The 24,600-nt window shown below is 47.8% G+C and overlaps 1 protein-coding gene across 1 annotated transcript; it reads left to right on the forward strand.

Moving 5' to 3' along the window:
- The first annotated feature begins 598 nt into the window (after positions 1–598).
- On the forward strand, positions 599–23,493 carry LOC129066473 (V-type proton ATPase subunit e 1). Its single transcript, XM_054568037.1, has 4 exons — positions 599–780; positions 4,595–4,642; positions 16,316–16,445; positions 23,024–23,493. The coding sequence occupies exons 1-3, from the start codon at positions 677–679 to the stop codon at positions 16,407–16,409; spliced, it is 246 nt and encodes an 81-aa protein (XP_054424012.1). The 5' UTR covers positions 599–676; the 3' UTR covers positions 16,410–16,445; positions 23,024–23,493.
- Positions 23,494–24,600: the final 1,107 nt, after the last annotated feature.

Consider the following 24,600-nt stretch of genomic DNA (forward strand, 5'->3'; position numbering starts at 1 on the left):
CACAGGGCATTGAGTGGCGCAGGGCAAGCCCGTCTCCTCACCAGCCTGGGAGCTCCCGGAGGGGCTTCTGATGGACCCCTGTGACCTGAGGACCTGCCACAGAGACTGGCCATAGCGCGGTAGTTAAGAGCGCTGGCTTTGAATATCCATCCCACAGTTAGACGTGGAATCCTGGCTCTGCCACTCACTACCTTTGTGGCTTTGGTCAAGATCCTTAACTTCTTCCCCGGGCTTTATTTTCTTCAACTGCAAAGTGGGGATAATAGTTAAAACTACCTCTTAGGCTGTAGTGAGGTTTCCAAACTTAAAAATTCAGGAATTTACAATGGTAACTTATCATTGTTAAGACCTGTTGCATACAAAGAAGATAACGCTGTAAATAACTACAATGTTTTCCTAAAAGGGCCACGTTCTTATCAGAAAACTTTGCTGAACCCCTGGTGACTTGATCTCTAGCGCTGGGGTTCCAATGAGTGACGTCTCTCGCAGGAGCAGTAGCCCCGAGATCCGCCAGGTGAGGGCAGAGCTCTGCCTCTCGGCCCTTGGGGGGGCGGAGCCGGCGCGGGGTCACGTGGGGGCGCGGGAGGCGGGTCCTTGCGCGCGCTGGTCACGCGGAGCGGTGTTGACACTTCCGGGTGGGACCGAAGTGCGGCGGTGGGTCAGGGGGCTGGTAGCCATGGCGTACAACGGCCTCACGGTGCCTCTGATCGTGATGAGCGTGTTCTGGAGCTTCGTCGGCCTCCTGGTCCCCTGGTTCATACCCAAGGGTCCCAACCGGGGGTAAGTGCGCCAGGGCCGCCTGCGGAGCGACGCACGACGAGGAGCAGCCGGGCCGGGAGCGGGAGAGGGAGGGGGAGGGGGCGACCCGCACCGCGGAGACCCTGTGGGGTGGCTCCGACCCCCGTGCAGCCCCCGATTTCCTAAACGCAGCAACCTGGGTGACTCCTGGCCGCAGCGTGAGGAGGGTGACCTCCAGCGGACTATTCTTGGGAAGGAGCTTTAGGGGGATATATTTTTTATCAGGTCCTGTGTGGGGACGATGTAGTCGGAAATGGGTTTCTACCAACCCAAGAAGAAGTAGAGGTTCGGCCTTAGGCGACTTTAGCCTTGCTCTCCACCCAAATGAGGCCACATTTGCCTAAAGGGACGGATCAGATAAATAAAAGAGAATTTGCCCTCTGCACTTCATAAGTTGTCGCAGTTGCACAGGACAGGCTTATGCAGCGACGTCCAACCCAGGCCTTGCATCTCGTGGCCGCCGGGAGGTAGTTGGCACGCGATCTGCAGGGAGCTTATTACTAAAGAGCAGGAGGTGTTGTTTAGAAACCCCTGCGTCACACGGCTTGGAGGGCGCTGCGGCCCTTGTGTGTGACTGTAGCGAGTTCTTAGAAGATCGGTTAAGAAAGACACTTTTTCCCATGTTAAATGGAGCATAATCTGTTTTGTAAGTGAACTTTTATAGCTATCCTCAAGGGAGCTTTAGCACTTCTTTTCTTTCTTTCCTTTTTTTATTTTTATTTTTGCCTTTTAGTTCCTCTTTTGGCGTTTAGTCATTTTTTCCTCAGGGCAAGATCATGTGGGGTGAAACTTAGCCCGAAGTCACAGTTTGTCAGAAACACCCTTTTTTATTCTTTGCAATTAGTTGGTGGCCTCACAGTGATTGGCAGGCAGAGTAGACATTCAATAAACATCTGTTGAGTGGATAATTCTATTGCTTTATTAAAAGAAAGAAAATACTGTTACTTCCTGAACCCCTTTTGCTCTCTGAAATAAATTTTATTAGTCCTGTTATTTCCAACTAGTTTGAAAATAAAATATAATTTGTTTAAGAAGGAAAAATGGTTCATGAATTTCTGTCACTTGGTAGCATTAAGCCCCCCTTACCTTCCTCCATCCCATAAATCACCAGTCATGTGGGTCATCTTTCCAGCCTCTGATAGAGGAAATAGAGAGTCAAATTTCAGGGGTTGTTAGAACAATTTATATTAACCAAATGTAATTTCTTACACTTGCTCCTCCTGGAGTGAGAGAACAATGAAGTACTTCTTTGCTGTGTTTCTGTTTTCAACTGTTTTATTACATTACTGTCCACCTTTCCAGCCTTCATACTCAGAAAAAGCATTTGATTAAAGTGCTGGTAGCACCGGCCCTTCCTTTCTTAAAGGCCCCGCCTGCCCAGCCTTGGGTCTGGGGGCCCCCGGCCAGGGTAAGGAAGCGCCTCCTCTGCTCGGTGTCCGGCCCCAGTGTTGTGATTCAGGTTTGACCTGCCAGCGGTACATTCTCCAGGCCTAAGTCACAGCCTCCTCCCCAGTCCTTGTATTTCCTGCTCTTGGCAGGATCGAGCAGGTCTTAACACACAGTGTCTCCTAGGAGGTACCGTATTACAGTGTGAGAAACACTGCCCCTAGCTGGCTGATCCCTGTGACCTTGGACAGTTCAGTTAACTTTTCCACATTCTCCTTTCTCCACTGGAAAATGGAAACATTAATACCGAATTAGTACTGGTTTTTCTTTACCTCCCGAAGAGACTGCAAAATAATTAAAAAAAAAAAATGCATGGAGGAGTTACATTACTTCAAGGCCTATTTTGAATTTTCAAAACAGGAGAACCTTTTTGACTGGAAGGATTAAAATACCTTCACGGAGGAGATAGTAAAGCGCCTTCATGACAGCGCTGCAGGTGAAGCGGGGGGAGGACTTCGATGTTCCTTCCTCTTCCCTCCGAGAGCCCTGCACACCCAAGGGCAAGACATTGAGTGGCGGGGTTGTTGGGAGCTGCTGAGGCCCAGGGAAAGGAAAGGCAGACGGGAACACTTCTGAGCCTTTGTGTAGCCCAAAGCCCCTTCCTCTCTCGTTCTTTCCTATGGCAGGAAATGAGTGGGGGAAAATCAAGTCTGCTGGAGTCAGCTTTCCTGGCCATTCCTTGTTTTCTTTGTTCTTTCTTTCCTTCTTTCTTTCCTTCTTTCTTCCTTCCTTCCTTCCTTCCTTCCTTCCTTTCTTTCTTTCTTTCTTTTCTTTCTTTCTTTCTTTTTTTTTTGTGATTTCCCTTATTTCTCTTTAGGAACCCACACATCTCTCAAAGCTCAGGTTTTCCCCAGTGGCTCTCTTGGCAGTAGACTGGGGGAGGGGATAGGAGAGGCGTAGGGATTGGTGGGCCAGGCGTCGGGAGCTCATTTATTTCAAACAGAACATTTTCAGACATAGAGAAGTACGGAGGGCGGTACTGCTGCTGTACACCACCACGCAGCTCCAGCTGTCGTCACGTATTTGTATTTGCTTTACCTCTGAATACATGAGTATGTGTGTACACGCATCTCATCTCACACACCCCTGAGCCCCCTTATCCTCCTCCCTGCTTTCTTTTTCTCCGTCTGCACTGACTGACTCTGGCATACGGACAGACGGACAGATACATTGAGCCACAGGCCTTGTCTGTTTATTGTTCTTGTTTGTCGTCTGTCTTTGCCCGCTGCCACGTATACTTCACCGGGACAGGGGTTTTCATTGGTTTCCTTTACTCTTGTGTCCCCAGAGCCTGGGACACACGGGACACACTGGACAGTTAATGAACATCTGAATGGACATCATTAACTGGACAGTTAATGAACATAATGAATGAATGAATGGATGGATGTGCCAGTATCTTAACCATAGGAAATGCACACACACAGAACTTCTAAAGGATGAGTTAAAAATAGAATCAGGCGTTCTGACATTTGCTTAGGGCATGGAGACCTCTCTGTGGACCCCACTCTTAGGGATGGCGCGGGGCGTCGAGAGCTGGTAGGCTGCAGGGTGCATGTGATGAAAGAACATTTTAGAAGGGTTGACTCGGGTCATGGTGGGTAGAATGAAAGGGAAGGAAGGGCGTTTTGACTCTGCTGGCAGCTGGCCAAGCGATCCTGACAAATTTTGGCGCTAATGGTGGGGAGAGAAGGGAAGAAGTCCAAGTGGGAGGGTGCGTGAAGGACTGAACCACAGCATTAGGTGACTCAGGGTACAGAGGAGGCGTGAGCAAAACGGTGACTGATTTGAGGGTGGCTTGGGTGGGTGGAGTGGCAGAGCTGCCTCTGGGGAGCGGGAGATCCCGAGGGGAGCCTTTGGAAGGAGAAATGGGAAGAGAGTAGTAGGAAACCAGTTAGAAGTGTCGGCATTGACTGGGTCCAAGACCGAGGCTTAACTGTTTCTCAGACTGGAGTGGAGGTGGGGAGAGGTCAACACTAGAGGGTCTCATTTTTACAAGTGTTGTGTGATTTTGTGGTGGAGAACGCTACCAAATGGGATAGTTACTTGGATGTCAAACTAATGGTCACGACAGCCTTTGTTCAGTTTCAGATGGCTTTGGGTTAGAGAGCTGAGCTGACGTAAATAACTGCTTACCCCTTTAAATACAAATGGATGTTCAAGTATTTACTTAAACCTCTACCAAATTACCACAGGGTACACTGCAGCCTGAGGGTGTTGGAACAGATGGCAGGTGCATTTTCTGGGTGCACAGTCCCTGCTGGTTCGATAGCTGGGGAAGGGACTGGGACCGGGACCATCCTGCAACGTTGGCAGAGTCTGCAAATTACCTGATTTTTTTCTTTTTTAGAGTTATCATCACCATGTTGGTGACCTGTTCAGTTTGCTGCTATCTCTTGTAAGTATGCTTCTCCTGTAAGTAGTTTTTTCTTAAAGTAATAAGCATTATTATTGGCATTTATAATGTGTGTGATAGCAAATGAAACCAGTGGAGTATGATTATTGGGACACTTCCCAGCTTTGTTTTGTCAAAGCTTGTTCCTCATGTAGCATCTAGAAATAGTGTCCGAAGCCTGAGAATAGCGCACTTTTCCTGTGTTCAGTATTTACCTAATTTTCTAATAACGTAATTAGTTACGTAATTAAATATAAGTATACTTACATAAGGACTGCACAGACAATCTTCTCCTCTGTCAACACAAGTACACTTTATCTGGCACAAGTTTAAAGCTCATAGTCGGCCCGAAATTGTCACTTTGTATTTCACTTGTGGTGCTTTGTATTTCACTGCTGTGAAGTATTTAGGCCTCCTCACGTCACTTAAATGAAGCTGTAAAGCCGTTCTTTATTATGACCTTTCTTCATCAGGTGACCAGAAGTTGAGTTAGAATTATAATCAAGTAGAAAAAGAACCATTTTTTTAATTAAACATTTTTTAACTTAAAAGTATAATAATTAGCATCTGTTTGCATAGATTGTGTCATTTACGTAAACTGCTGAGTGGAAACTGTTTTTGGGTACGGAAGGTGACCCCCCCCCCCCCGCGTCTGTTTTGGAGTGCTGGTCTCCGCCGGCGGGGGTCCGGGGTGTCGGCAGTGTAGCGGCAGAGCTGCACCTAGCAGCTTGAACGCTGCCTCCAGCTCCTGGCCGCTCACCCCGCTGCCTTGGGGAGCGGAATCAGCCCTGCTCCGGGAAAAGACCGAGTCGTACGGTCAGTGCTGGAGAAAGGAGCCACTTCAGAGTATTCCCAGGCCTTACGGTTTTTTTCCTTTTTAAATTGCGGTATATTTCACGTACCATAAAATACACCCTTCTAGGGGTTTTTTTTCAGGGTTTTGATTGAACCACTGACTGTCTTTTCTTGGAGGGAGCTTGCTAGCTTCCTGAGACCCCCTTATGAGCAGAGTGCCGGAGCTGGCCACACTAGCGGTCAGTGCGCCCCGGAGGCGGGAAGCCACGGTTCGGCCCCTGTGATGAGAGGCCACGGCTCTCTGTGACTCTGAATCTGAATTTCCTGTCCTCAGACTTTTCACTAAGGTGTTTTTATTTGTTTGTTTGTTTGTTTTTAGATCGTATTCATTTTCAGAGAGAGGGGAAGGGAGGGGGAAAGAGAGGGAGAGAAACATCGATGTGCAAGATAATCGCCTCTCGCGTGCCCCCAACTGGGGACCTGGCCCGCAACCCAGGCATGTGCCCTGCCTGGGAATTGAACGGGCAACCTTTCAGTCTTCAGGCTGGCGCTCAATCCACTGAGCCACAGCGGCCAGGGCTCACTGAGGCCTTTTAAAAAAAAATGTGGGAATGAGCCAATTCCAGTTCTTCAAACTGGAGGCAGAAATCAAAATCCAACCCCAAGAGTTATCACCGTGGATTTTGACTCTGTGGTTTGTCCTCGGTCACCTGTTCAAGTGCGACTTGACGCGTGTCAAGCCGAGTCGTAGTGGGCTCTGCGAACGTTGCTCCCTGGTGGTGGTGTTGGCCCGCCTCAGCAGCCGTGCTCCAAACACGAGACGCTGGTTGGCTGGGTTAGCCTTTTCTTCTGCCGGGAGAGGTAAAGAGGCTTTTGGGGGTGATAGCTCAGCCTCCAGAAGGGAAGTCTGTGAGGTAGCAGGTGGAGGGAACTAGTGAGGGATCATTCTTACACCAGCTGTGTTCAGCTTTGAAGAGTCAATGACAGGAAGTACGTGCATCAGCAGGAATCCATCGTTTTGGGGGGGGCAACCGAGTCCCGGGCCACAGTCCTGCTGACTCTTACAGCCAGCCCAACTCGGGGGCTCTTGCTCAGTCGGGAGCCAGGGAGTAGCCCCGCCACAGAAACGGCCTTCGTTTTTATTTCTCTGAAGACCTCTGCCGTCTGAGCAGTAAGGTTGGTGGCAGGGTCTTACAAAAAGAAAAAAAAAGGATCACGCAGAGGATTGACTTCACATTAAGGTAAGATGGGACAAAAATGTTTTCTGACTTTCTCTTTTTCCACCTTTGAAATTTAGTTCATTTTCATGATACCCTCTATAGAACAACAAAACGTTTCCAATCAGTCTCATACCTCTTACTTTCACTTTCAATGTAAAACGAATAAGTGGACTTGGTTGGAAATTACATCGCTTTGAGTCTTTGTGACTCAGTTGGGCACTGTCCATGAGTCCTTACCCCTTGCTGTCGAGATCTGAGACTGTTTTTTCCCGTGTGCCAGCGTGCTCGTGCCACTGGTGTTGCGGGTGGATTGGCGCGCTCGTCGGTGTGTTTGTAAAGGTAGTGCACGGAGTTCCAGCGCAGCGCTCCTGGAGGCCGTGTATGGGGAGATGAGCTGGATGGGACAGACTTTTTGAAAATATTTTTTCTTTTCCTTGAAACCTGATTATATATCATACTTAGAAAGTTATCTGTCGGAAACATATGGGTGGAATTCAAGCTCTAAATATTTTACATACCAGATTCCACAAAGGGGTGGGATTCTATAATAAGTTAAATTGGAAAGAGAAAACATCACTGTTGGTAGTAAGTATATGAATATTTTCTTGAAAATGCCCCTTTTGAAGGAGGACACACTCAAAGAAACTGGATTTCCTAAACAAAATCATGTTTTGAAATACATTCATGGAGCCTTTTAAAAAAAAAAAATTTATTTATTTTTTAGAAGGGAAGGGAGGGAGAAGGAGAGGGAAATAACCATCAGTGCGAGAGAGAGACATCAACTGGTTGCCCTTCATTCGCACCCCAACTGGGCACTGAACCTGCAACCCAGGCATGTGCCCTGACCAGGAATCAAACTGGCGACCTCACCCGCTTGCAGAACAATGCCCAGCCAACTAAGCCACACTCTCCAGGGTACATTCATGGACTTTTAAATTGCCTTCTGTTTGTGGCTGGTTTTGTTTTGTTTTTTTCTGTTTTCAGTTTGTTCTAACTGAAGGTCAGATTCTGTGGGGCTTGACACGTTTGAGCTCTGAAGAAGCCAGGATCTCTGCCAGTGTGACCAGTTTGTGTTAATAGTTCAGCAGAGCAAAGTCAATTTCAAAACAAAAATTCACTGGGAGACAGGCTAAGATTGGCATGCCACTGAAACTTCTAAGAGATGTCCGGTGAGAAACTGGATGCCTACGGAGCGATCTCGGAGGCCAGGAGATTGCACTTTCCTAAGGCGTTGATTGTCTACTGCCGGCACCTGGTGGGCAGAGGCCGGGGTGCTGCCGTGTGTCCTGCACTGGACGGATCAGTCCCTCCTCCCAGCGGAGCACTCTCCAGCCCCAAATGCCGCTGAGAAACCTGCCCTACGGGAAAGGATGTAGAGAGAAGAGGGGACAGGACCAGAGCTGATGAGCGCCAGCATTTAGTTGTACAGAGGAGGAAGGGCCAGGAAAGGGCGCCCTTGAACCTTCGCAGTTGAATTAGGGGGCGACTGGAACAGATGAAGGAATCAGGGCCGTACAGTCAACAAGCATGCACCCCGCAGGGGAAGCTGGCGCTCCCCAGGAGTGGGAGGGGACTGGGGGCAGGTGGCACGGTGCGGGGCGGGGGCAGGCGGGGCGCAAAGAAGTAGTCCTCCCATTTGCGAAGCCTGAGTTACCGGGGGCGGGTGAGTGAGCGACAGGCCTTTGAGCAAGTTCTAGAGAACCCGGCAGCCGGGCTGGAGGACGGGGAAGGGCGGGATGTTGGGTCAAGTGGTGAGATGAGCAGCGCAGTCTGGGCAGGAATTTGGATCATGGTCGATGGTCCTGGGAGATCTGGGAACACTGTTTTCTGGAAAACTTGAGGTAGACAAAAACGTGAGATGTGTTGAGCTGAGTGCTTATGGTTCCTGTCCTGAGGCTTAGCACAGCGGCGGGGCAGCCGGAGGCTCTAGCCGCTGGGCATGCTGCCTCCCCGGCCGCCGGCACTAGAATGGTGGGGCCTGGCTTCGTTTCGTTTTAGTAGTTTTGTTTCCCAGGACAACTGCACCATTGATTGAAGACTTTTCCGTTCTCCATTAAGTGGCTTTGGCATCTTTGTTCAGAATGACTTGACCGCATATGAGTGAGTCTGTTTGCAGACTCTGTCTTCTGTTCATTGATCTCTTTGTCTAGCCTTAAGACAATACCATACTCTCTTGGATATTGTAGCTTTGTATTGAAATCAGGAAGTCTAAGTTCCTTTGTGTTTGTACTTCAGGATTATTTGGCTCTTTTAAAATAGCTGTGTAAATTTTAGAATCATCTTGTCAGTTTTAACCAGAAAAGCCTGTTGAGATTTTAACTAGGATTATGTTGAATCTATGGATCAATTTGGAGAGAACTGACATTTTATTTTTCTTAGGGGAGAAAGAGGGAGAGGAACATCGGTGTGCAAGAGAAACATCGCCCGGTTGCCTCTTGCAGGCCCCTAGCTGGGGACCTGGCCCACGACCCAGGCATGTGCCCTTACTGGGAATCGAACCCACAGCCTTTCAGTCTGCAGGCCAGTGCTCAGAGCACTGAGCCACACCAGCTAGGGCAGAACTGACATTTTAACAGTACTGTCTTCTGCTCATGAACATGGCATATCTCTATTTATTCAGGGTTTCTTTATTTCCTTTCTTCTACTTCGCATTTAACTTGCTCTTTTTCTAGCTTAAAATAGAAATTTAGATCATTCATTTTAAATCTTTGTTTTTTTAAATGTAAGAAATTAATGAACAAAAAGAAATTAAAATGAAATTCTCTCTGAGCATTGTTTTAGCTACAGCCTACAAATTTTGATGATGCTGTGTTTTCATATTTAGAAGCGTGGTGTTTAATTTCCAAATATTTGGAGCATTTCTAGATATCTTATCAGAAGGTACACTCTGTAAGATTCCACTCTCTGGAAAATTGGAACATACTCGTGGCTCAGCAAGTGGTTTATCTGATGGCTGTTTCATGTGCACTTGAAAAGAATGTATACTTTGGAGTTGTTGAGTTTTGTATGCCATAAACGTTAGGCCAGGGAGGTTCAAATCCTCTAGATCCTTATTGAGTTTTTTGGTCCACTTTTCATTAGTTACTAAGAGAGGGTGTTCAAATCATCAGCTGTTGTGGGTCTTTTCTGTTTCTCTTTTTAATTATTTCCATTTTGTTCCATTTGTTTGGAAACTCTGTTATTGGGAGCATAACACATTTGTAATTGGTATGTCTTCTTGATGAATCGATATCTTTATCACTTTAAAATGTCCCTCTTCGATCCTTGACTCAATTTCTATTTTATCTGATAGATAATCATACCACCTATCTTACACTCATTGTATCTGTATCTTTATATTTAGAATGTGCCTTTTTGCTATCACTCAGCCTTAGTTTTTTATTTTTATCCATTCTGACTGTCTTTGCCTTTTAATTGACAAATTGAGATTCATATACAATTAATGTAATGATTGATATATCTAAGTTTGGGCCCACTATTTTGTTAATTGTTTTGCTTGTCTCACCTTTTTAATCCTATGCTCTTCATTTTAGGTTAGTTGAGTATTTTTAGTTTTCTATTTTAATTCTTCTAAGGGCTTTTTAGTGATACTTTTTTATATTTTTCTATTTAGTCTTTCATCTAATGATTACAATGTATATTCTTAACTTTTCAAATCTGTTTAAGTTAATATTGAGCTACTTCAGGTAAATGCAATAACTTCGCCACAATATAATTCTACTTGCTCCCCATCTTTTGTGCTATTGTTATCATATATTTTACATCTATATGTTGTAAAACCCCTACTATAGTATAACAGCTTTTACCTTAAGGAATCATATGTCTTATAAAGAAATTAAGAGAAAGAATATTTTCTACTTGCCCACACATTTACCATTTTTAGCGTTCCTCATTTGTTTTTGTAAATTTGAGTTTCTATCTGGTATCCTTTCAGCCTAAAGAACTTTCTTTAGTATTTGTTGTAGGACAGACAGGTCTGCTGACAAGTTCTCTCAGCTTCCATGTATCTGAAAATGCCTCTATTGCACTTTTATTTTTGAAGGATATTTTTTCTGAATATGGAATTGTGGTTGACAGGATTTTTCTTCTTTCTTTCGAACGACGTTAAGAGGCTCTTCAGTTGTTTTCTGGCCTTACTGTTTCTGTTGAGAGCTTAGCTGTCATTTGAGTAATTGCTCCTCTTTCTGCATTCTTTTACCTCTGGATGTGATCAAGACTTTCTCTTTGGTTTTCAGCAGTTTGACTATATGATGTGTGAGGGGTGGTTTTATTTGTATTTATTCTTACTGGGATTTGCTGCGTTACTTCAATCTGTAAGTTAATATTCTCCGCCAAGTTTGAGAAAATTGCAGCCTATATATTTTTTTCTTCTTTTTTTCCTGCTATTCTTTTTTCTTTTTCTCAGACTCCAATTGCACGTATGGTCGACTTTTCTTCTTTTCTTCAGATTGGATGGTTTCTATTGGTCTGTCTTCAGGTTCACCGACTGTCTCTTCTGTCATCTCTGATCTGTTAGTAAGTCCATCCAAAGGTTTGTTTTTTTCTTTTTCTTTTTTCCAGTTTGTATATTATACTTTTTAGTTCTAAAATGTCCATTAGGTTCTTTTTTTTATAGTTTTATTTTTTGAGATTCCTAATCTCTAGTACCATCACATAATTGGTTTTCATATTTTGTTCAGAGTTTATTATTACTGACTATAGGATATATATTACTATATTTTGTTCAGAGTTTATTATTACTGACTGAGTTTGTTATAAGCTACTCTGCTATTATCCGAACCAGAACTTTACCTATTGATTGTTTTATTTTCAGGTATTATATTTTTCATTTCTATAGAAGTTCTTTAGCTTCTTTTATAGTTTCCTTTACCTCTCCCTTCTTCCACCCCTTACTCCCTCCCTCTCTCTTACTTCTTTCTCCCTGCATATATTTTAAGCTCGTCTTATTTCTTAAGACACCATTTCTTTATAATCTGTACCCTATCGCTCCCGTATCTGAAGCCCTTACAGGTCTGTGTCTGTCCTTTGCTGCCCTCCGCTCATGGTGCCTTGTTCCCATATGTGTTTAGTTACAGTTGATAGCCAGCTGTTCATTTTCCCTGTCGTTTTATATGTATGGCTTCTTGGAGGTCTGGTGTGCAGGTGGACTCCTTCCATAAAGGATTCGCACTGCTGTGCTGGAGGCCCAAGGCCGTCACTGCGGTCCCACGCCGTGCTGGCTGTTGGTCGGGGGCCACTCTCGGCTCCCAGAGGCCACTACACTCCTGCCGTGCGGCCCCTTGGCCGTCAAAGCCAGCCATCTTTCTCCTTTTTCAGCCGCTGAGTCTAAAGAGGAAGTAAAACCACACAGTAGGTTAAACATCATTTTTATAAACTGACAAAAGGGGGTAAGATACAAGAAAGCTGTGTGAGGTGCCCTGGGGTGGAGGGAGCCCTGGGGAAGGACAGACTTGAAGAGGATTCCGACCTCCTGGGAGAGGGTGTGGTTTGGCCCGCCCAACAGTGGAGAGGTTTCCTGGTTTGGCCTGGCTGGAGCGGGGCTGGAGCTGCCGGGTGAGCAGTAGGCCCCCCCCCCCACAGTACAGGCAGGGGAGCAGGTGGCCGGTGACATGGGTGTGTAGCAGAGTTCCTGTGCCAGTGCAGGAGCCTTCAGGGCATGTGGGCCACGCAGGGACTCTGGTTTTGGGGCTGAAGGGCTGCGGGAAAGTTACTTCCAGGCTGAGGCTACAGGATCAAAGAGCAGCCATGCTCTGGGTGGAGGCTGCTCAGGCTTTGCCAAATGTCCTCACACCCGCTTCGCCAGCTCCCTGTCCCCGCCTGCAGTGTCCTTCCAGTTCCCTCTACTGAGACAGCGCAGCAGTGTGCTGTTTTCAGGGAGGGAAAAAGTTGTTTATCACAGAGCACACGCTGAAGAGGATGTTCTGAGCTAATCGGCAGTAAACCCGAAAGTGATACACACACTCCAGATGCCTCTGTCAGGGAGAGCCCTGTCCCTTTTAGGAGCTCAGCCAATTAGGGCACATCCACTCTGGAGGTAGGATGTCCCTTTCCTAGAGCCAGCTTTGTGTCATAAACTGACCACAGGAGTGGCCGTCATCGCATTCACTGCCTCGGGCGTAGACAGGGAGTGTACGCCAGGGGATGGGTGTCTCGGGGGACACCGCGGGGCTCTGCCTGCCGCAGCGGGGCGGAGCGGGAGAGGAGGGTGACAAGGATGACTCAGCGCTACACGAGAAGCTCCTGCGCAGAGGACACAGGTTGCATTTCATTCCGTCCTTGAAGCATGTTAGCTGCCCCATGAGGAAGAGAGGAATAGCTGTGTTTATTAAATTTCTATTTGTAACTACTCCACAGAGCACGTTCATATATATTCTGCCTTTATTTCTTAACATTTTGAGACAGGGGTTGTCTTCATTTTGCAACAGGGGAAACAGGCTTGGGGTTGTCAGGCCACTTGTCTGGAGACAGCCAACTAACATCCAGTATAGCTGGGATTGAAACCCAGCCCTGCCGAATACTGAACCCTGTGTCTTCTAAGAGCACCTAAGAATGTGTTGCCCTGGGAAGAGATTGCGGCATTAGAGGGGCATGAGGGCAGGTGACAGAGGTCGTCTCGGCGGAGAGAGGGCGGATCGCCTTCAGCGCTTCGGCTGTCTCTTGAGCCCCCTGTAGAGGTCGCTCCTGTTGGGCCTTCACCGGAGGCACCAGGGATCAGAGCAGAAGGCCTTGCCGGACTTCCTCGTTCTGCCCGGGATTCTGGGCATCTATCTGCTTGAGCCGTGTGTCACTGGGAAGTAACCATGCCACTTGTCCTTGTTCTCACCTCTGAATATGAAACAAAATAAAACGAGATCTGAGAGAGCTGGGTATAGCCTTGTGTGTGTGTGGCGGGGGGGTGTTTTATGCTTGGAGAATTCTAATAACCAAGAGCCACGCTCACGACCAGTGGCCAGGAGTATGTGTAGAATAAACCCTCCCGTGCTGTCTCTCCCAAATCACAGTCTGCTGCTGTCCTGGTGTGTCTGTCACAGGCTCGGGAGCCCCTCAGGGGTGGGCCCCTCTTCTGATCCTTCTTTGCGTCCCCAGAGCCTGACGCGGAGCATGGCGTTGGTCGTGATTGTGGGAGAAACCAGGACATATGTTTCAGCCTGGCCCGGCGGGACTCAGGAGCCCTGGGCCCCCTCCCGGCGTGGCGCGGATTCACTCCCAGGGGCACTGGGCTCCCCAGGGCCCAGTTCCCTCCTCTTTAGAATGAGGAACGTAGACTTGACTTTGGGCCATTGCAGCACTGCAGACAGATGTCACCACACCACAGCTGCCCCAGGCGTTTGAATGATCTCAGATGGTGACTAGGCTCGGCTTCAGGTTATGGGGACATGTGGAACCGTGTGGGTGAATCGGAAGGGTACATCCCGTTCCCTCTCCTTGGACACATGAAGTAAAGGATTCATTGGAGTATGGCCTCTTCTTCCACCCACTTCCATCGATTCAGACTGGACTTTTTTCACCCTCCCAATTCTCCACAGTGTTTCTCTGCTTTGAAGGGAAATTGCAAGTCAGTCGGGGTCAGAAGGGCAGGCACAGGGCTCAGCTGGTCAGCAGGGAACAGTTCCTCCCTGAAATTTCAGATGAACTGACCCAGGCCATTTCCCAAGGAACTTTGCTAAACTCTGGTTCGTTGGTGTTTTTAAGTGAGATGTTTTGCTTGACTCAAACCATTTAAAATGGTATGTAAAATTAAATTCAAAAAAGTTTCTCAATACTGATTTGAGCAAGCAAAGTGGACTTCCTTGTTGCTTCTAGAGATTTCTTTTTTACCTCAGGTACCAAGGGCTTATCGTGGGTTTAAGCAGTGATCTGCAGGTGGATTCTCCATTTCCTTAACCCCTAGATCAATTTAGGTTTCGCCTAAAGAAATGTGGTCATTACTTCAGAAAGTGACTTCTGTAGGGGACACAGTAGAGGGAGCGGATTTCTGGGTCAGGAGCTGCTACCACCTAATTAGTTTTGTGAGCGCAGGCCAGTCACTGGGCCTCTCTCTGCCTCAGTTTCCTTAGCTGAGTTAGGGGAGAATGCAAAGGAAGGTCCCCTGTGAAGCAGAGCGCAGTGGGTTTGCAGAGCTCCCTAGGTCGCCAGCGTGCAGCCAAGACTGGGACCTGCTGCCGCGCGGCACCCTAGAGAGGGCCGGCAGCTGGCGTCTCAGGACTGTGCATTTCTGGTGAAGAAGGGAGACAGACTCTAGTTCGGGTTCAACTGATTTTTTATTTCGATGTCTAAGCATTAGCCAGTTATTTCCGTGTCTCACGAAGGGACAGGCGACTGCTGCACAGTCAGGCTCTCTTGTCTGCTGTGATTGGGGAAGTCCTGGGTCTGTGTGGAATTTTCCATGACTCGTAGCTCTGCACCGCGAGGTCTGCCGCAGTCACAGGGCTCTCCAGTGTGTCCGCCCGTGCTGCCCGCCCCTTCCTTTTATTACAGTGTCAGATCCATGTCAGACCTCAGCTACACGCCTAGCCATTCTGTCTGCGTCTAATACACTAGTTCTCAGGACAGCAGAGAATCTCATCTGAATTAGCTTTTTGTTTATAAAGTGAGTCAGCCTGAGGTATCTGTTTTGGCCCTATGTCCTCAGGTGTCGTGTTACCTGTCACAAAACCCCCTTTTGTGGGGCCGGGTGGGAGGGCGGCTGCCTGTTTCTGCAGGCGCAAGCCTCTGCTGCGGCGCTGGCCACTGGTGATCAGAATCGGCTTTTTGATCCTTCGATTGGAAGAGTTCCAAAAATGACCGCAAATGAAAAGAACAGAGACCCAACCAGATAAACGACCTGGTTCTGTTTGGCCAGTTCCCTCCTTATAGGGGAATTGGAGGTCCTAAAATTTCTTTGCTCTGGTTCTCATGTAATGGTTCTCAGACTTTGTTGGGTACGTGAATTACTGTATCAGATATAAAGGCACTCGTGATCCGTGTAGGAAAATGTTAGCTTGACTGCGTGCTGTTGTTCACGTCCAACCCTGAGGTTACGGGTGACACTCTTGCCCTTCCTGCATAATTAGTCCATAGATTCTGAAGTGAGCAAGGAAATTAAATGCCCGTCTCGTTCAGCTTTTCTGTGGCCCATATTTTCCTGGTGATGGTGGCTAGAGAAGGGGCGCTCCAGCGTTAGAGCCTCGCTGGCAGATGGGGAGCTGAAATTTCACCTGGCTGTGCCCGGGACATGGCGTGGCACACGGCAGCGGCCCTAGCATTTCGAGAATGGGTAAAGTTAACACGTGTTCTTCCTGAGCCTGAGAGTTGGGGTGATCAATTGAAATGATGTGAAAAACACTCTGAGGTAGAGATACATGTATGAATTCAGGGAACCTGAGCTTCTTAGAATTAAGAAGGTGAGAGAACACAGAGAGAGGTGTCCTGTGACAAAGCCTCACTGCTTTGTAATGTGTGTCTAAGCGAAGGCCACGTGTGCTCGGTGAAACGTTTGTTGCAAGCTACACCCCGGACTCCCATTGGTACAATGTGTTAGGAGCTCGTGTTGAAGGTTGGACTGAGCAGGATAGACTTATGTGTTATTGAAGCTCTTTTCTTTTGTTCTAATTGAAAACGGTCCTGTTCCCACATGATTTCACCACTTTTTGTTGTCATTCCTCCTCCGTGATTCTTTCAGTTGGCTGATCGCAATTCTGGCCCAACTCAACCCTCTCTTCGGACCGCAGTTGAAAAATGAAACCATCTGGTATCTCAAGCATCACTGGCCTTGAGGAGGAAGACCCGCAGTCCAGCGCTCCGCCACCAAGGTGACTATGTGCCCTTGACCTTTCATATTGTGTTGTCAGTCACTCACTGAGAGTTTGCCTTGGCCTTTTTCTCAGAATTTTTGTGGCATTTTAACACTTGGCAAGGGTGGGCTGCTGAAAGCAAACGTGACCTGAAGAGCAGAAGTAAATGTGGACGTTAGGTTGTTTGCTTTACTAAAGGATTTATCCACAATATTCTTTTAAATTCCACCATCACTGTGCCATTTACAACAGTTTGATGTACAAGATTAAGTTTCCGTGCTGTCTTCTAGACACAGCTCAGGGACGAGACCGCTGGTAGTTGGTGTGACAAGTCTCAGCCGCTGCAAGTGGCCATTAGGGACATTTCGGAATGCTCTGGATAGAGAGAGAAGGGTGCTTTCTTGAAAACTGGTCTTAAAATTGCAGCTTTTCTTTGGTTCTGAGGATCAGAGAGGCAAGGAGTGGTATAGGGGGGAAGATTTAGTCACTGGCTGAGGTCGGAACACCTGCCCTTTAGCCTGTTCCTCTGTCACCATCATTTTGATAAAGGGAACATAGCGCTGCTTGCCTGGGTTCTGGTGCAGCTTTGGGCAAGGACCCCTCTCTGGGGTACGGTGAACCTCGTGTTGCCTCTCAGGAGACTCTGGCGCGCCCGGCTCTCCTCTCTTCAGAGACGCTGAGGTGACCAATGGGTCCAGGCAGCGGCACCCTGGCGCGCCAGCCGCCGCGTGCTCTGTCCGCCTTCCACCCAGTTCCTCCTCTGTCGCTGCCCGTGGCCTGCATCAGGGGTTCTGTAGAAACTGCAGAATGGTGATTTTCTGGTTTTCTCATGCTTCCACATTTGAGTAGGTGAACTCTCTCTAATAAAGATGAATTTTCCCTTATTAGCTAGGGTTATTTGGTAACCTTGAAATACAGATCATATAGGAAAAGCAGAATACATATATTTCTTTTCTTTTTTTAATTCTCAGAGTAAATTATTGGTGCTCAAGTTCCTTCTAGGGTATCCAGTGAGGTTTTCTTTCCTTTTTCATTGTAATCAATTACATTCACTATCCTTTGTATGTTTAATTGTTCTTTCTTTGGCCGGTGGGAGCCTGTCTAGATTGGCCTCTGCGTCCGTTCGATGCTAGTCTTGGATGGTTTCCTTACTTTCTGGCAACATCGCGGTGTCCCAGACCCTCTTGTATGTTTCCTGGCCCGGGCTTGGAATCGGCTGGTCCTCCAGTTGCTTTCTGAATTTCCCTCTGAAAGGATCCTGGTTCCCTTGTCAGTCCTCAAGCCCAGCTGGCCCTGTTTTCTTTCGGTGGGAATGGTATTTAAAAACCAAGAGCTGATTGCTGGGTGCATCTGGTTCTGCTGGGGTGTTATTGCTTCTAAGCCTTGACAGTGGACAGAGCCAGGAAGTGCATAGTTTTAAGAAGAAAAAGAATCATGTGTTCATATTAGTATTTCTAATTCAAGTTTAACATTATAGGGTTTTTTTAATTCTTTGGTTTTGTACTTGATTATCATTCATATATGCCAACAGTCTTGCTTCCTAAAGACAGTAACTTAATTATTTACTTTCATTGTCCTACAGTATATAAAACAGTTTTCAAATAACACCAGTATAACTACCAACTATAACTTTATTGAGTACAGTTTAGGATATCTTTCCTGCTTTCTTCGCCCTTAGAACAAATAAAGAACAAAATGCTGTTTTCTGAGGTCACTTGACATAATTATTTTTCTTGGTGGTTATCAATTTGATATGTAGTTAGATTAAGTTTTATTTTGTGTTCAATTCATAATAATTTATATTTACTTATTTTTATTTCTGATCTATTACCATTGTCCCAATTTCCCCCATTACTCTCCCCTGCCCCCGCCCCGAGTCAGTCCCCACCCTGTTGTCCATGTCCATGGGTCATTTCATAGTAATTTTTTTATTTGTTGCTATTTTTGAACGTGTAAAACATTTCCAAAGTCAAAATTATAAACAAGATAATAAATAAGAAGTCTATCCTTCGGTATTTCATTTTGCCTAGGATAAGCAAATACGTGTGTGTGTGTGTGTGTGTGTGTCTGTCTGTCTGTCTATCCTCCCCCACCCCCCACACAGCTGTTCCAGAAAGGAAATACTACGTATACTCTTCTATAGCTTGCTTTTCCCTGAACACTGTCATCTGGAGGTTGCTCCTATCAGTGGATAGAGATCTTCCTCGATTCTTTTTATACCTATTGATGTCCTTCTGGATTGTTTCTATTCCTCTGCTATTAGTAACAAAGCCACCCTAACCCTAGGCCATTCAGTGCCTATGACATTGTATATTTTTGCTAATGATCTTTGGGTTCGAGTCCCTGAAAATGAAATCTCTGGTTAAAGGTAAAACTAACTACTTTTGCTAAGTAGGGCCACACTTCCCTCCCTCTGGACGGCGCCATTTTTGCGTTCCCACCCACAGTGTGCCAGAGCGCGGGTTCCCTCACAGCTGGGCGTTTGCCCATCTGCTCGGTAAGTGGTCAGCTTTTTCCCCCCTCTTTGCCCAGGGCCTTTTGATTTCCCTCTTACATAATTTTTGTTTGATCTGATGCATACGATTTTTTTACCTGACTTTTTTTCCCACAACATCTCCTGATTGCTCTCCTTTCTTTTATCTATAGTGAGTGTTAGATAGGGATGTTGCTTGGGCTTTAAGGCTGAGAATTTCCCGCGTTGCCTTTCACTGAACTTCTCTGAGCCTCATTTCCTTCCCTTCTGATGAGACTGTTAGCCTCTGGTTCCACATAACCCTGTGTGTGTTAACCTAATTGACCACATCTTAACATTTGCATCCTGGCCCACAGCACCCCCTGGGGCTGCTGCTTTAAACCCTGTATTAAATAAAGTTGTTCCTTGAAAAGGAAAATGCCAGGAAGGTGCAGGCCGGCGAGCCCTGGTTCACATCCTGGTCACAGTTGTGAGCACCATGACGTGGCTGCTCCGCGGCTGAGGGAGTGATGGGGCAGCGCCAGCACCCGGGCCGTCGGAGTTACAGACCCCAGTGGGTGTGACCTTGCAACAGGTCAAGGCTTTACTTTTCTTGGTGGTGAACTCAGCAGATTGAGCTAAATTCCCTTCTGAACTTTGAGCTTTTACACAACAGTGGGGTGACCAAGGAGGGCAGAGCCCAGATGTCGGCCTGTCTTCGTCTGGTATGGAAAAGTGTGATTTTGTACATGATGTGAGTAAGAGCCCAGGCTGGGAAGATAGATGTAAGCTAGACACGGTGTTCAGCAAGAGGGCAATGAGGAACAGTCCTTGAGAGCTTTAGAAAAATTGTATACAGGTGAGATCGACTTGATCTGAACAACACAATCAGACACTTAGTTAATGTTTTGCTGCTTTAATCACTCTCTCTGCCCCGGTTTTCTTCCGCCTGTGATGACTGGTGGGTGGAGTGCCGACGCATTAACAGCCGCGGGGCTGGAGGCTCGGCCCGCGCCCCTCAGAGCGGAGCTCGCTTCCTCTGTCCCCTGCCCGCCTTGCTTCCCTGGCCACGGCACTGTCACATCAGCGTTGCTGTTTTTGTCAGTGTCCTGTTTTCCCACAGCCTTGGGGAGGTCATGCTAGTATTTTGTCTCCTTGGAGTGGTTTGGCTTCAGAGCCCGTGTCGCGTAAGTTGGCTGGTTTGCCACATCATTGTGATACATCAGATGAGCTTTCACAGTTTGCCACAGTTCTAAAAGGAAGTTCTATTTTATTACAAAGTCTGGAGGGGGGGGATAGAGAGTATTGAGAATTAGGCTTCTGCCCTGGGGGGAGCTGTTTTCTCTGCATTCCAGAAATACTTGAGTGCTCACGACAGGCATAGTACTGAGTGGAAATTTCAAGGAAGGCCCTGAAGGGGTTTCTGATAGGTCCCAGTTAAATGAAGCCACAGCTGTGGCAAGTTCAACAGTGCAAAGGTGTTTGTGATTGAAAAGTGTGTTTTTCACTCTGATTCTGACCAGATAGCCTGCCTCAGGCCCAGTCATGCCTCCATCCCAGTTCCTGGCGGCGCAGTTCTTCTGGCCATGTAGGGCCAGAACCTGTCGGTCACTTCTTTGCCCTCTGCCTCGAATCCAGTTGATCCTGGTAGAGTCTCTGCATCTGCCCCTCCCTCCAACACCCCGTTTCTGACCCCGGTCGCTGCAGCTCACAGTCACTGCAGTGGCTCCTCGTCAGGCCTCCCTGTCCTGCAGTTGGAGTGTCTACAAAACGCCATCCTGCTTCCCTTCTCGCTGGCACGTCCCTGAGACAGATTGCGGCTCGCCCCGAGCCCTCGGTCCCCCTGCACAGGCTGCAGCGGGGGTTCAGTTCAAGGTTCCTGCGTCAGCGGGTTCAGGCCCCTTGAAATGCTGTGGCACGTGTTGTAAGCGCAGCCCACAGAAGAGAAGGGCGATGATCTGCAGGTTACGTCCAGCGTCTAACTTGGGGGCCAGGCCCTTCGCCATCTGCCCCCAGTCTCGCTCTGCTGCCTTTTCCCTGCTCCGGGACCGCTGGGTTCCAGCCTCGCTGCTTTCACATTCTTGGCCTGTTCGGCCTGACTTACCCTTTCCTGCCCCTTGCCACCTACAACCTTCACTCATTCAGAAAGTAGATTAGAAAACACTCTTATTTTGCAAACGTTCTTCTGCCCCCTTGTCCCACTCTTGGACGCTCTTCCTGACGCTTGCTTTCTCTGAGCGGCCGGCTTGCACGGCCCTGCAGTTCCTTTCCTGGCTGCTTGGTTTCTAAGTGATTTCTTCTCTCCCGAAATGTGTGTAGCTACCCAGTTTTTTGCCATTCCTTTGCTGCCTTGCCTCGTCTGGTTGAACACACACCCTTAGTTTGCTTAAGTGCCCTTGTAGCTCACCTCCTAAAGTACATACCTGCACATAACAACAGACGAGGAATTATTTTGTGAGTTTGTCTTCAATGAAAAAATAAAGGTAAAAATAACCTCTCTCTCTGAGTAAAAAGTATATTCACTCATTCTTCCCTGAAAAGATTTCCTAGTTCTGGACTTCAAATTTTCCTGTCGTCTTCATTCTCAGTTTTATCTGAACATAGCCTTAGTGATTGCCTTACTGTACAAAAGGAGAACATAGTCCCTTTGTTGAGTTCCCCCCCTCACCCCATCTAATCAGAGAGAGGATTAGAATGTGCTCCTGTTTAATTCACTCTAAAATCAGCTGCAAGCCTATGCCATTTAACCTAGCGCTCGCTCACGTTTATTTTAAACTGGGTGTCATCGAGCTTGAGTGAAAATTATCCCCCATTTCTATATGCTTTTTCAAAAATGACGACCTGTTTTTTCATTCGTGATTAATTTATTTGTCCCAAAAGGCCTAGACGATGAAGTCTAACCAGTATGTGCTTCATGGAGAATCACCCCACAGGGCACCTGTGTCCGCTGTTCAGGACTCTGAAGTAAAATTCAGGAGGGGCCCGGGCCCGGGCCCGGCCTGTGCGGCGGGAGGAGGGAAGCGGGCCACTGGTTAGCGGGAGGGTCTGTGAGGCTGGCGGCTCGCTCTGCTGACTGCCCCGCTGAGGCCTGCCATGTACACACGGTGCCCCGGTCACACCTTAAGGTGAACGTGCATGGTCTGCAGTGTCCTGCCTGAGCGGTCCCGGCAGCTGGGGCTTTCCACCACCGAGGGCGGTTGGGCCGCCCCGGTGTGCACCAGCCTCTTGTCGCTGCTGGCACCTGGACACAGGCCTGGGGAGCCTTTTATCACACTGCGCTGGGGCTTCTGCCCCTGCGCACTGACCTGGAACACCTCGAGGGCCCACCGGGCCTCTCCACGTGCTGTGTGACCTTCGTTCCTGTCAGACCTGCCTGCCACAAACCCTGTCTCATCGAATTTAGCCCTTCCCACCTGCACTTAACCCTCAACGTGCTGGCACACTGTGCGTCCTAACCAGCGTGTTCTCTTGTCCACCAGCTCAAGGCTGGTGTGGAAATGGCCTTTGAAAGATTTTTCTCTTTATTGGCTTTTTAATTCCAGAAACTGGTGTTATAAAACAAGCTGTCCGTAGAAGCGTTCACGCGGCCGCCATCGGCAGCTGGCTGTGTGCAGGCACCTGCCTGCTGGCTCTGCGAAGGCGGTGCTAGAGCTTGAAGCTTCTAGCAAAGAAACGCACGTTTGTCGCCTACACTTGTGGTGGCAAGAGTGGGGAGCAAACTAGAAGCAACTTCGCGGACCACGACAAGGAGTCCGCTCTTGAGGAGTGTGACAGAGAAGAACTTGCCACTCCTGGGGGACCTTGCTCCTTGCTGTGAGGGGGGAAGGGAAACGCACATTCTTGAAACCGAAGTGAACGCATCAGATTCCTGCACGATTGGTCTTAGTCACTTTGCTCTTCCTCTTTCTGTGACACGATCACACCTGCCTGTGATCCTCAGTTTAGCAGTGTCCCTGGTCACAGGACCTCTTAACACCACTCTGCAAAGCCTGCCCGAGCTGGCAGTTGAGCCCACTTTTCACGCCAGTGTTTATTGAGAACCTACATACTTTAAATGTTGGCCTCGTTGACTTCCTTGATGTTCTCCTTTTGCCCTCCTGAGGGTGGTATGAGGACCAGTTACTAGAACGGCTTTGTTTTGCAGGTCACGAAGAGAATTCCTCTAGATGCAAAGCCACCTCCACGCCCAGACTCGCCTGTTTGGGTCAGCAGCTGCCTTAAACATTCGCACCACAGTTGAATACCTTATTCTACAGTGCAGTATTTTTTTCCTGTACCTTTTTTACACTTTGATGAATTATGTGCCTCCTTAATCTCAACTGTGCTGACGACATAAAATGTGTATACACTCTTCTGAGATAGAAGGTGCTTGTCTTCTGCGAAGCACGCCCTCTCTCCTGGGAACCTGTGGATTTGAAGATGGCTCCCGCCCACTCACAACGTGGGAGTCCGCGACCTGTCTTAAAAACTCACGAGACAATAAGCCTCCAGTGCAGCGGCCAGTAGGAGAGCATACTCAAGGGGAGCTCTGTCCCCACAGAATCACACCAAAGTATATTTTCAGGATGAATTTCTTCTGCCATCTTTTGGAATAAATTATTTTCCTGCTTTCTATGGAAATCTGGTGTTTGTGTTTGTTAAGCTCATTTTTATAAGCTTTTCTGTCTCTAATGCCTTAAAAAACAAGACATTGCAGTTCAGACTCAAGTTGGATGTAGGAAACTGGCCATGTCTTTTGAGGTGCCTGAGGAGACTGGTAAGTCCTTATCTTAGTCACTCAGGGCGCATTTGGGTGCCTGCTCTGGCCAAGGCACTGGAGGGTCAAAGATGTGGAAATGGGGTGCATGCCAGCTCAAGAGCCATTACGCTATTTGGAAAGGAAGGCCAGTCTCTGTAGAATTATAATACAAGGTCACGTTTGTCCATAGGAAGTGTTAGGACAGTGAGCAGGCAGCCGGTCGGTACCAGGCACAGGGGCGAGCGGGCCCAGTGGCTCACTGCACCGTCGCACCCTCAGACCCAGCGCTGAAGAAATCCTGAGTGAGAAAGCCTGGCGTGGGGGCAGTAATTCTTGATAGCAGCAGCTCAGTAGTTCACCACGTGAGAAGCTTGATTAGTTTTAAGAAATTAAAAAATTAAAATCTAAATTTTTACTGGCGCATGGCTTTCTGACAGCTGGCCAAGAGTGGATTTCCTGTTTTGCAGTTCGTGCTTTTCTGTTCCTCCCAAACTCTCTGAACTCATTGCTGTGCTATTCTCATGACCAAAGAGAGTTTCGAGTTGAAGCGACTCCTGCTTTCATTTCTTTCCTTCCAGTCTTTACTTTCATTTTGAATGTGAAGTTTTCCTGAGCATGAAGCAATCCTATCCTTTACATTTCCAGCAAAGGGGCCTGTTTAGCTAATCGCATGGAATCCATGAAACAGTGACAGTTTGATGCCAAAGGGATCATAGTGATAGGTGCTGCGCCCGTTTACAGATAAGGGATCTGAGCTCAGACCGGAGAACACGCATCAGTTCAGTGCAGCCCGTTAGAGGCGGACTGGGGAGCAGGGCCCACATTTTCTAACTCCCACCCTGGAGCACTCCTCCCTTGCCCCCTGCCTTGCTGAGAGTTGCGCTGGCCAGCAGCCAGCTCTGGGACTCGGGCGGGAGGGGCGAATTCTGCCTTTGTGGGTGACGAGGCTGTCCCACATGAGAGCAACTTACATGACCCTCAAT

The sequence above is a fragment of the Pteronotus mesoamericanus genome, unplaced genomic scaffold (genome assembly GCF_021234165.1).
Source record: "Pteronotus mesoamericanus isolate MK-2021 breed Mesoamerican mustached bat unplaced genomic scaffold, CSHL_Meso_final contig_2, whole genome shotgun sequence".
Lineage (NCBI taxonomy): Eukaryota > Metazoa > Chordata > Mammalia > Chiroptera > Mormoopidae > Pteronotus > Pteronotus mesoamericanus.

Coding starts and splice junctions, on each gene's coding strand:
- LOC129066473 (XM_054568037.1), top strand. CDS start 677: ATGGCGTACAACGGCCTCACGGTGCCTCTGATCGTGATGAGCGTGTTC. Junction 781..4,594: donor CCCAAGGGTCCCAACCGGGG/GTAAGTGCGCCA, acceptor TTTCTTTTTTAG/AGTTATCATCACCATGTTGG. Junction 4,643..16,315: donor TCAGTTTGCTGCTATCTCTT/GTAAGTATGCTT, acceptor TGATTCTTTCAG/TTGGCTGATCGCAATTCTGG.